This window comes from Acipenser ruthenus, chromosome 56, assembly GCF_902713425.1.
Source record: "Acipenser ruthenus chromosome 56, fAciRut3.2 maternal haplotype, whole genome shotgun sequence".
Taxonomy (NCBI): Eukaryota; Metazoa; Chordata; class Actinopteri; order Acipenseriformes; family Acipenseridae; genus Acipenser; species Acipenser ruthenus.
Genome location: NC_081244.1, coordinates 5,407,304 through 5,420,226, shown reverse-complemented (window position 1 = coordinate 5,420,226; position 12,923 = coordinate 5,407,304). Strand labels below are relative to the sequence as shown.

At 40.1% G+C, this 12,923-nt stretch overlaps 2 protein-coding genes across 3 annotated transcripts in view; one reads left to right on the top strand and one right to left on the bottom strand.

The window, feature by feature from the left end:
* The window catches only part of LOC117404165 (synapsin-1-like), a 49,113-nt gene that overhangs the window by 15,256 nt on the left and 20,934 nt on the right, over nucleotides 1–12,923 (top strand). For both annotated transcript variants that reach the window (XM_034006934.3, XM_034006935.3), the window contains exons 3-5: nucleotides 263–354; nucleotides 1,646–1,802; nucleotides 2,398–2,487. In XM_034006934.3, the coding sequence (XP_033862825.1) occupies nucleotides 263–354; nucleotides 1,646–1,802; nucleotides 2,398–2,487 (339 nt within the window). The remainder of the gene's footprint in view (nucleotides 1–262; nucleotides 355–1,645; nucleotides 1,803–2,397; nucleotides 2,488–12,923) is intronic.
* On the bottom strand, nucleotides 5,797–12,587 carry LOC117404166 (metalloproteinase inhibitor 4-like). Its single transcript, XM_034006936.3, has 5 exons — nucleotides 12,505–12,587; nucleotides 10,326–10,468; nucleotides 8,645–8,742; nucleotides 7,435–7,674; nucleotides 5,797–6,796 (listed from the first exon to the last, which is right to left on the bottom strand). Exons 2-5 carry the CDS (start codon nucleotides 10,444–10,446, stop codon nucleotides 6,623–6,625), a joined length of 633 nt encoding a protein of 210 aa, XP_033862827.1. The 5' UTR covers nucleotides 10,447–10,468; nucleotides 12,505–12,587; the 3' UTR covers nucleotides 5,797–6,622.

Genomic DNA, 12,923 nt, shown 5'->3' with positions numbered 1-12,923 from the left:
AGAACTTGTCCCAATGTGGGGAAGGACTAGTATATACTTTATGAACGAGCATCAGTCAACTGTTTGGATCCAATCTCAGGTCAATTCTGGCCAATTTAGCTTTAGATAGGTGAAGTTGGTTGGACAATTTGAAATGATATTAACCCATGATGGGCACACATTGTGGAGGAATATGAAAACGTGATCATCCTTTTGTCTTGATTCCAGTGTATCTGATCAGTTCAGCTCTAATCTCTGGCACCTTAATTCTCTCTCCTCACAGGCTGAGTTTTCTGAAATTAACTTGGTAGCCCATGCTACTGGAAGCTATAGTGTGGACATTGAAGCCATAAGAAATGGGACCAAAATTACCAAGTAAGTGCCTTGTACTTTATTAATCAGTAAGAGATGACGAGCTAGTGCTGCAAGAGTCGATTATTCGAATTGAGCTCTCCACAGAATTTACTGTTTCATAAGAACATGAGAAAGTTTACAAACGAGAGGATGCCATTTGGCCCATCTTGCTCATTTGTTTGTTAGTATCTTTTTGATCCCAAAATCTCATCAAGCAGCTTCTTGAAGGATCCCAGGGTGTCAGCTTCAACAACATTACTGGGGAGTTGGTTCCAGATATCTCTGTGTAAAAAAAGTGCCTCCTATTTTCTGTTCTGAATGCCCCTTTATCTAATCTCCACTTGTGACCCCTGGTTTCTTTTTTCACGTTGAAAAGTCCCTTGGGTCGACATTGTCAATACCTTTTAGGATTTTGAATGCTTGAATCAGATCGCCGCGTAGTCTTCTTTGTTCAAGTGGTACGAGCGATGAAACAGCTGCTTGGGTTTGTGATGATCGCTGCTTTTCTTAGACTCTGGAGAAGACCGATCCACACCAAGCAGCTGTTCCTTTGAGTTACACTCTGAATGGTAAGTCAGCCCGACCAATAGCAATGACCCTCACCTGAGTAATCGAATGATCAGCTGGTGCAGCACTAACGCGGGCCACAGTTTCAAAGTGTTGACTTCCATCTTTAGTTAACCAAGTCCCAAGTCTTAAGACGGACAGCGGGAGGGACCATTTTTTGTCCAATCCATTTCACACATCAGTGCATAATCTAGAATCAGCTGCTCAAGATAAGTGAGCTTCATTGTGTTGATTCAAATTAATTTAATTTAGGCGCAATCTAATTGAACATGTCAAATGAATGACACTCACTTCAATTTACAGCAGTTAATTTAATACATTTAAAAAGACGATCAGTTTCACTTCAAACAGAATACCTGAAAATTCAGTCTTGCTGTCTGTTGTTCGATATATGAAATTCTGTAAAGTACGGTTGTAACATTCATCTCCCAGAGCTATAATCTATCACTTGCACGTGTATTACAATCTCAAAGGTATATGGAGGCAGTTTGACTTTCTGCATGCATTTTAGATTTATCTAGAAAACTGGTTTACCAAACTTTATAAGGATCATCTTTAGCACAGATGATATATTGTAAAATGATCTCGAATATGTTACATTAGGCTAAATTACTGTCTCTTATGGTGTAAGTGGGAAAACGCTTTCTAGAAGACTCAGCTGTACTTAACTTACAACCTCTTGTCAATTCACTTAGCAGCGGCCTGTGTCATTAATATGGGCAATATTTTTATTTCCTGTCTGTAGGTCATTCCGGCCGGACTTTGTGCTCGTCAGGCAGCACGCTTTCAGCATGGCAAAGAACGGAGACTTCAGGAACATCGTCATAGGGCTGCAGTACGCTGGGCTGCCTGGAGTCAACTCACTGCACTCTGTCTATAACTTCTGTGACAAGCCTTGGGTGGTGAGACTTTCAATTAATAACTTACCAGGGCTTCATTCCAGTTGTAATTAATAACTATAACATCTCCTTTCCACTGCCTGACCCCAGGTCTAGCTGAGTCTGAGTGAGGTGTGGCTCAGGCAGCACAGTTTTGTATCTCATACTCAATGAGGCCATGGTGTGTTGAAGCACGCCATTTAAAGTGCTGAACTGGTTTGAACCATTGCTGCTGTTTCCCAGCGCTTTTCTCTTACTGCTTTGTGATGAAACCTCTTTAAGACGGCTGACAGCTGTGCAAAACCCAAAATAAAAATAGCCACAAATGTTTGTTCAACTTCGTCCATCTTCCCTCGTTCGCCTGTCAATCAATCCCACAATCCACCGTGACCTTTTACCGCCTCACTACTACTTCCTGGGGTCAAAATTCCACTGGAACCCAATCAGCCATCTTTAGCTACACCTCACCCAGACCGGCCAGCTCAGCTATACCTGGGGAAAAGCAGGCAATACGTCTAATACTGATTAGAATCATAATGAGAAAACCAGGTCTTGCAAACTGAGAACTTTCTCTTGCACGGCTATCCCTAACAGCAGCGTGTGTGTGTGTGTGTTGCAGTTTTCTCAGATGACAAGACTGTACAAGAAGTTTGGTCATGAGGAGTTCCCGTTGATTGAGCAAATCTACTACCCCAACCACAAGGAGATGGTAAGCCTGAGAGCTGGTCACAGCACAGAGAAAAACTCTATAGTATGTAATAGATCGCCTCCTAGTGGCTGATGAGTTAACAGACACCTGCCAGGGTTAGACTGCACATGCATCAGTCTGTTTCATAGGAGCTTGTCTTAATGTGTTCTCAGGGGGCCTAGTTTTGCCTGCTGCAGATTTCAAATCAAATCAGAGCTGCATTAATGTGAAATTTGTTTTGCTCAAAAAGACTTCCCAACATCTCGTGGTATTTATCATACCTCTGTCAAGGGAGTGTGTTTGAAAACAAACATTGGAGGTACCCTGCTGGGGTTGCCATGGTAACTACACTCACTTCTTTCTATTTAAAATCTATTAACCCTTTCAGGTCCTTGTGGCGGAGTGTCCCGCCCCTATGTATTATTATTTGTATTTTTGTTTGCCGCGTCTTTGATTATTATATTTAAAAACCCCGTGAGGATGCGTGGCTGATCAGCTACTGATTATTTAACTAGCTGACAGTCATGCATCCTTACCAAACGCGTGCAGACTCTGGCCGAGGGATAATAAGATAATTAACAACTATTTAATCCCTCGGCCAGAGTATATAAACCTGCAGCTCTCTGCACTCGGGGTTGAGTGTAGAGAGGAGAGTGCGAGGAGAATAATACTACAGAATTAACAATTGCTAAAACGTGCTGGATTAGCCAGCACGACACTAACTTGTTTGTCTGTTTATTCGTTTGGCCCTCGTGCCCTTTGGTTTCTGTTTTGTTTGTTTATTAATAAATCCACGCTGAATGCCATTGCATTCAGTTTCACCCGCCCATCCACTGTTTTGGTTTGAGTTGCTTCCTGGTCCGTGACGTCATCAACCTCACCACAGCGAGCCAGACTGCCACAGTCCTGGACAACTTTCAGCTGTTTTCATGAAAAAACCACCCAACGATCTCAGACTCGCCCTCTTTGGTTAATAATGGAATTATCTACTTTTCCTATCGATTTAAACCTTCATTCTTCTTGTGAATTTTCTTATGTTCTTAAACAGCATTTCTCTGAATGTAAAAAATATATATACTTTATTCTGCTTGATCATTTTCAATTTCAATCTTTATTAAGCGCATGTCTTTCAATAGAGGCGTCTCAGAGCGCTTTACGTAAAATAAAATCTACATAGAACATGCATACATCCATAAGAAACTACATTAATGATTACATGAAATATTTAAAGCATCAACAAAATAATACTTTCAATTATTAGAATCAAAATAATTAAGAAATAACATTGTAAAAACAAGATACCCAGGTCTCCTCGTGCAGTTACAAACTATACTTCCACTGCGCTGAAGATTTTAATAGACATTATGAAGGTCAAGTATGATAATTTGATCTAATTTTACTCAAAATAATATTAAACCTATTAAACGCTGCTTGACACAGTGTGTGGTGTTGCAGCAATAGTGAGAAACTTACAGAGTTCATTTCACTGTTTCAAGAACAGATGGCAAGGTGGAGAATCAGCTATCAGCAAGGTCACACAGCAGATTCCAAAGGCAGAACAAAATTAACCAAGCCAGCATCTACTGATACTGTGATTGTAGCTAATTTAATATCGCGCGCCTGTTTGGTACAGCCACTTGTAATGATTCCAAATGTACATATATGCAAATCCCTGAAATACATATCAAAAGAGAGTCGGACAGACAGACAGCCTCCCTACATCATGATACAATATATAATCTGTGCAAAAAGATTATGACAGAATTATACTGTATAACTCATGCTAAAGAAGGTTGTGACATTTGGATAAGTGGTTCGCCTTTCTAAACGAGCTATTTACAGCTCATGTGGCTTTTCCAATACAATTAGGGCAGCAGTGTGGTGTAGTGGTTAGGGCTCTGGACTCTTGACCGGAGGGTCGTGGGTTCAATCCCAGGTGGGGGACACTGCTGCTGTACCCTTGAGCAAGGTACTTTACCTAGATTGCTCCAGTAAAAACCCAACTGTATAAATGGGTAATTTTATGTAAAAATAATTCGATACCTTGTAACAATTGTAAGTCGCCCTGGATAAGGGCGTCTGCTAAGAAATAAATAATAATAATAAATTAGACATATGCAAAAGATTCACCTAAGCCTGCCTCCACTATAGAGCTAACTTATAACTGTGGAGCTACAGCTCAGACTATGATCAAGCCATAATTCTAGGGCTGGTATCACTTGCAAGGAGACACAGTTTAGCAAGGGGGCAGTGTTTGTCCTGTACAAGTGAGACATACTGCCTGTTGACAGGATTTGCCAGGAGACAGTATCTGGCATAACACCAAACCAACGCCTTCACTCCAATACAGACAGACCAGTGTTACTGCAGTGAGTCATTCACTCTCCCTAACATTGTAATCATCTTGGAATCTCATCAGTACAGAAACAAATATTGCATAGCACTTTGAACCACTCCTGGTTTTATGAGTTTAACCCCACACGCCTGACCTTGTTACCAAATACACTGTGACTAATCAAGCTCTTATTAAAACCTGGAATGGGTGAAACTGCTATGCAATAGGAGTCTTATTTCCATCCCTGCAAATTACAAAATATGCAGCCTTCCTGAGTTTCAGATTCTCCTCAATTTACAGGACAAAGATCTTCAGAAAGCAAACAAAATCCAGACACACAGACTCACTGTTAGTTTTCCTCTCTCAGTCTACTCATGCCTCTTTTCCTTGCTAATTGCTTAATTAATTCTGGTGTGTGTGTGTGTGTGAGATCTTCCCATTTAAAGTGACAGGCACCTATTTTGGAAGCTGCAGTACCCCAGCTTTTTCATGTTCAATATCTTTGTGACAGAGTTATCCGATGTTTCTTATACTTCATGCGATCTCCTCCATTGCGATGAAACTTGGATGTTCTTTAGCTAATAAATCTATAGGAATTTGAGGGTGTGTGGAGGCTGTCTGTCTGTGTGTCACACATTTATTCATGAATCTACCCCACGCCTCATGAAAGTTACTGACAGTATTGTTTATAGAGTTATTGAGGAGATCATAATCCCTGATCTTTTGTCTTGTTTATTAAAATATTTAGATGAGACTATTATCTGTTCAGAAATACCTGGATATTTAGCAAGTAAGGGGTCTGAGTATGGAAAAAAACGGCTATTACACTCCCTACCCCCTAGTGCTGTAAATCATTAGTTTCTAGAATTTGTGTGGGTACTTTATTTCTGATGATGTGTTGCAGGGGGGCAGGTTAATGGTTACACTCTGGTTAGAGCAGGAGAGCTAGAAGGAGGTCACATGACTTCTTTAAATGTTTTACCAGGCTTGAACAGTTAGGTTTGATACAAATTTTTATTGTGAAAAAAAACAAACAGTTTATGCAGAAATACAAATAATCTATTTAAAAACTATAGAAAAAAAAATAAGAATTCAAATCTACTGCTGATCATGCATTCAGAAGATAGAATTTAGTTGAAATAGAACTGCATTCAGTGCAAAGAAATAAGTTGGTCCTAAATTATTCAGACAACAGTCTGCAACTGGTAAACTTTGATTGTAAGCAGGATCTAATGAACACATTTGTAATCAATTGTTATTTAATAGGTTAAAAAAAAAAGACACAGAAGTAACTAAATAAATATTTACTTATACTTGGGTTTTCCTTTCAGCATAGGATTCATTTTTAATTATGACACCCCTAACCCAATAACTTTTTTTTTTTTTAAATAGCAGCAATCTTAAAATTATTATTTTTTTGGTTGTGTACGTTTCCTTGATAGTGTTGGCAAGAATTCCGAGTGGTTCTGGGATCTCTTGCTCCAATATTAAGTTCTTATCATTTCTCTATATCTCCAGGCCAACTCAAAACAAGCCAAGTAAATTTAGAAAAAAAAACCTTACAATAACAAAATAACTTAACACTGGAGAACCCAGAACCACTCAGAATGATTGCAAACATCATACAACAGTAAACCGATTTAAAAATAGCACTGAATTATATTAGTAAATGTTTATTTTATTATTAGGCTTTGAATACAACAAAAACTTTCAATCCCAAATCAGTTTTCTAGAGGTTTAAAAGGCTCTGCCCTCCCCAAACAGTAAAGCTATTCATCAGTATTGTAGTCGCTGTTACTGGTTGGAAGCCCCATGCAGGCCCTAGGCCTGCCGCGCGGTTTTCTGCACTGCCCAGCTGCAGGTAGCGTCTCCCTGGTGAACGCAGGCGTACTGCCGGGCCTGCACGTGGTCCCAGTCGCGAGAGAACAGGCCGTCAGTCCACAGGCACTCCGCTTCAGTGGACAGCGTGCAGGGGACAGAGTTACAGGCCGTGATCTGTGGGGGACAGACAGGGGGACAACTGTTAGAGCCAGACAGACATTAAAAGGAATGGCCCCCCCATTAAAAAAAAAAGATCACAGCTAACCCACTAAAAAAAAAAAGTGTCACTGCCCTCACTTCAGGATAGGCTACTTTATCATTTTTTGGAGCATTTTTAACTGGCATTGTCTACCTGTTGTTATTTCAATTTGCTCTTTAACTATATTTGTTACGGTAACTTCCTCTCTTTGTTAAAGTTAAAGGCTAAATGCAATGTATCAAATTGCATAAATATAGCTTGTGTTCTAATTTTTTTGCCTTCTTCAAAAAGTAGTTTGCAATAGAAGACGTTCCTAATGCTTTTTTCATTGCATCAAGAGGACTAGCGACTGAATCAGACAGGCGTGCGGGAGATGGGAGTCATGTGACTCGGCTTGCCGAGTATGCGATTTCCGACTACACCACCTACTCTCAAAGTTTCTCATTTTGCAACAGTAAGGAGCAAAAGAATGGAGGAAACACTTTGAAAACGAGGTCCCATGTGCCTTATACCTTTTCAACACAACGCTTTCATGTCAGCGTTGACGTTGGTTTCAGAGACCGTATTTAGCACTAGGCCCCAGCCGAGCCTGGGAGTAGAGTTTCGCACTCACCCTGCAGTCGCAGTTGTGCTTGTAGGTGTGCATGAGCCCTTTCTTCTGGGCAGGGCTGAGTTTGTTCCAGGGCTGGATGAAGCTGCACACAGTCACGGTCAGCCTGCCCCCAGCGGTCATGCCAGAGAAGAGAAACTCTGTCTGCTTGGTAGCATCGCTGGGCACAAACCCGCACAGGCCTCCGTCGTGAGGGGTGTAGATGTACTGCACATCTGACACGCTCTCAAAGCCTTTGTACATCTGTGAAAAAAAGGACAAAAAGAGAGAAACACAGTCAGGAACTTTCAAACAGGATTGAGATGAATTCCATTCCTTATTAAAATAGTAATCTCCATTCCTTCGAATGAACTGGAATTGATTTTAAAAAGGAATTGAAAAAAACAGGAATTGATCCCAAGGCAGTCTTTCTGTTTAGTTAGTAAAGTATAAAAAACAAAAACACCCACTACAATTTCAAAATAAGCCGATATTTATTTTACTGTAGCACAGCAGCAATCATGTTAATTACGACGGAAATGTGACATCAGCGATTACGATGCAAACCATCTTTGGCTACTGTGGCCAAGTTTGTAATTAAAGGTTACAGGGTCAAAATATATTTGGAATAAAATAAACCACCACAAATTGGCAGCTTTATTTTTAGAAGAAAGGCTACCATTACTGAAACCACACTTTAGAAACCTGAAAAAGCAGCTGTGTACGCAAACAAGACATGTTTTGTGGATTTTCAAGTCTTAGCCTTTGTTTATACCTCAAAATTGCTTACAGTTAATTTATAGCAAGTTATGCAATGTATAGTTAAGGCTCTTGTTTCCCCCAGCAGTTCAAATGTAGCTTTTTTCACTCTTGATTGAGTCGAGTGATTCTGTTACTATTTTTGAGCTTGCCTGGAGAACCCTAAATGCCTGGAAAGCCTCAAATCATGTGACAATGAGCTTTCCACTGTGCCCCCCCCACTCTATTGCTTAACCCTTAACGGTCCATTTATTCAGCGCATCAGGTCCAATTTATTTTCACACACGCAGTTTATTTTAGAGTCACTGTTTAAAAGTTTTTCACAGTAAAACAGGTTTAAAAGGCCCTGCATATCAACAGGGCACTCAGTACTGCATCTCCATTTACACTGCATTGTAATCTAGCAGACATTTGATAAAACTGTCACTTATTTATCCCTGACTGGGATGGGAAGCAATGGGAAGTTGAAAAGTACCTTGGTTTGTTTAATCTCATAGCGCAGCCACAGTCCTGTCCCGTCTGTACGGTTCTCCAAATTCACCTCCTCAGAACCGACGATTTTTCCTCGGATCACTGCCAAGGGAAATAAACACAGATCAGCAGGGAATATAATCTCTGACTGAATACAGAGGGGGAGTAGACATGGACAACAGGTGTTGAGTTTTTCGTATTCAGCGCTGCCTATCGAATGGATCACATTGTGGAATCTGGCATTCATTCAAACCCTTAATTGTGAACATTCAACAGTGACGAATTTACAAATACCTTTCTCAATGTCCGAAACGTTTGTCGCTGAATTTTCTAAATACATTCAAACACAACAAATGGCTGAGAGAATCGCACAAATGACAATTGCTAATCTTGTTCGAAGGACAGTAATTCTAAAGCTAACACAGTTGCGATCAATGCAATATCTAGTATTTCCAGTTCTGCAACAGAACAGGCATATTTCGGGTTTTTAAAGCTTATCCAGCCTGATAAAAATCCTGATAAAGCCAGCTTATAATCAATTTTTTTTTGGATACGTGACATTTGACTGTATACAGTATCTTTTCAGATTATAAAAGTGAGTCGAACATTTCAGTCCACACAGTCTGTCTCACATCCTGGCTGCAGAGGCTTGAAAAGTAATGGAAAGAATTAGAGGGGGGTGCGTAATAACAGCAGCCTTTGTTGTGTTCGGACCCAGAGGACGGGGGTGGAGAGAGGGAGCAATTACTGTTTGAGCTATTGGAGATGTGGCCAGCTAGTTACAGGCAGACAGTGTCCTCGATTTCAAAACCCAGGAAAAACTTAATTACAGTTTACACAGAGAACCGTTCAGTTGCATAATATTCCTGCTCTCAGTCGAGTCATATCAATGCTCAGTTGAAGTGGTTTGCTTATTTTTTTGCTGCATTAGTCAGTACAAAAACAAAACAGAAAAAAGGTTGTATGACGTCTTACTACACATAGAAATAGTAACATTACATTTAGACAAGGTCCTGTCATATCTTCCCTACCTGCGTGTGTGTGAAGCTGATCTTTGAACTCTGCTTAACCTTGGTTTTCCCCATAATATCCAAGCACTATCAAGTTATTGGCGTGTGTTATAATGTTGTTCTAGACACAGAACACACACAAGGTCAAATGTACCCCCCACTTTATCAACTCCTTGTTTCTGCGAGTCCTGGGTTGGAAAACATCCTCCCACAAATGCGTTCTTTACAGCGGCGTTGAGACAATATTTGTTTCACCTTCATTGATGTTGAATTCTCAACATCAATCTCAAGGAGGCTGTGTGGTCCAGTGGTTAAAGAAAAGGGCTTGTAACCAGGAGGTCTCCGGTTCAAATCCCACCTCAGCCACTGGCTCATTGTGTGAGCCTGAGGAAGTCACTTAACCTCCTTGTGCTCCGTCTTTCGGGTGAGACGTAGTTGTAAGAGACTCTGCAGCGGATGCATAGTTCACACACCCTAGTCTCTGTAAGTCGCCTTGGATAAAGGCATCTGCTTAATAAATAATAATAATAATAATAATAATAATAATAATAATAATAATAATTGGAGCAAGCCTAGGTTGAGCGTTGAACTTGTGCTGTTCTGTATAAAACTACTCAGATCGGCTAAAACGACCCAGAGTGTTGTTTAACTACAGCGATGGTGCTTGGTACTCACCCACATCAGCGTTACAGAAAGCAGTCTGGGGGTGTTGGGGTCCACAGCTGCAGGCTTCAGTCAGCCCCCCAAACAGCGCTACAAGCACACTGGAGAAAAGCACGCACCACTGGAAACTCATTCTGTCTGTTACAGGCGTCCACCTGCAGCAAGGACAGAGAACATGTGGTTTAAATATTAGACTTTATAGGTTTGCAGGCACACTACAATGGGATGAGGCTGCCATTGGTAGAACGGGACCACAGTGTCCTAATATGCCCTCCCCAAATGATCTACCATTGGAAGCAGTGCCACCTAGTGATTTTGGGGTCAAGGTTTGTTTCGCTTGCAATACACTGCTGTGCACTAGGTGGTGCTGGTGCTTACTAACAGACATTGGGCTGATCTACATTATGTCTATAACAAGCAACTAGAACTGTAGAGCAGACTTTTATAAAAACCACCACAGCGCTCGAGTAATTACAGTAAGAAGCACTTGGAATGACGGCAGACATCAAATACATTTGAAGAGACTTAAACGAGTGTGTAAACTGTGTACTATGCATGAATCAGCCCTATTAAAAAAAACAAGCTGTGTTGAACCAGACACGCCCAGAGAGGAATAGTCCTATACTTCCAAGCAGCACACCAACCACCACACAAGACCGCACGAGGAGGCTGGACTGGGATCTCAGAGCTGCTACATAAAACCACCATCAGCAATGCTTTCCCATTGTAGAGCATAGCAAAAGCATGGTAGAGCATACAGCTCTGGCCAATGGTTTTGCATCACCCTACAGAATTAACACATTGTCCTTCATAAAAGGCGAATTTCAAAGGCATGTTTTAAACCTGTGTGGTGTGAAATTTGAATTACAAAGCAGGGAGTTAGAAAACGACACTCCCCTTTATCAGAAGAACAAGTCTCTGCAAATCATTATTGCCGTTTGCCTTTGCTATGTAATGGGCGTCTTTCAAAACCAGGCAGCGATTATGGTTCGTTCGCAAAGTCATCTACCCACGAGCATTTTGAGGTAAGCTTGGGACTGGAAAAATCAAGCCATATTATACTGTGTGTGGGTCTACAGAGTTACTGTAAAATCCAATACTGTAAAAAGAGAAAAGGTAGAATTGGCTAATTTTATAAAAACGACATTACATGCAGTAGAGGGACAAACCACTGGAACTGAATCTTGGAAAATTGTCAAAACACACAAATTAGCGATTGTCTAATTTAATTGAGACTTTAATAGGCCATTCATTTAAACTAGGAAGAGAAAAGGAACACAGAGCCACACATGCATCAAACTTGAGTTGTTTAAGATGCCTAATTAATTAAAGCATATTCCAGCATTGACATGTTCTGCATTGCAGAAGACACCATTTGTTTCAATAACCAATATGAACACACATTCCTTACTGAAATCGGAATGTTTATCTCTAATTATAAGACCTGCACAATCTGATCAGCTTTAATTCTTAATACAAGTGTTTATCGGAAGTGCTTCCTGTCTAATTGCCAGCCACAGCTTCAGTTAAAAAGGGTTTCTGTCTGCTGGCTTGGTCTTCGGAGAGGCTGGCTTTGTTACTGTCTGAATCTGCAGTGCTTTAATTGGCTAGCACCAGTCATCACATTATGAAAACAGCAGCAGCTCAGAGTTAGAGATCAGTCAAAACATGTTGCTGTAAGAGAATAGTAAGTCACAAATGCATGATACTTTGCAGAAGTTGTTTACCGGATTAAAGCACAAAGCAATCTAACATTTTGTTCCAAATGTACTGTAAATGACTTTAGAAGCTTAACTGGTCCAATTAAGTAATTTAGAGTCAAGTTACTGATATAAAAGGACATCCATTATAAAGAAGATGTTCTGATAGATTTGGACACTGCTGTATATTATAGTTTTCCCCAGCTAATTTAAAATGAAAGTATAGTCTGATACATTTTGAAAGAATATTCAGTTCAATCTGACAACAATATCTGAGTGTGAAAAACTCAGAAGAGCTGTTTAAAATCACCAGCAATACAAATAAATTCAACAAACTATCAATTAAAATGAATATCCTGGGGATTAGTCCCTAATGCTTCTAATATAACTGAATACAAGTCTAAGAGAAAATTAAAACCAGTGCACACGCAACTGTTTTTAAATGCTAAACATTTTAAAGAATGCATTCCTGGTGTAAGAATTCGTCTTACCTCTATTCAGTCAGTCTGTAGATTAGAGTCAGCTGAAGTTTTTGAGAACCTAAAGCGACCAGGAGCCAGTATTTATTGTAAAAAAAAAAGACACGCCCCCTTCCGGAACAACCATTGCCTAACAGCAAAAAAAGAAGCAGCGAATCAGCTTCCGTTCTAGGGTTCTAGAACCGAATGACCTTCAGTGAAGATTCTTCTAATTCCATACTTGTAGATTTATTTTGGTTTTTTCTTGTGATTCAGTATTTGGACAGTAAACTTAAGCAATAGCTGTCTGCATAAAATCAGTACATTTCTTTATCTTATAAGTTATCTTTTTTTTTTTTTTTTTTTTTTTTTTTCACATGGTTCATCATTTATCATCACTGTATAATTCTCGCCTGTCAGACAAACAGATACCGGATCTACGATCTGGCCAG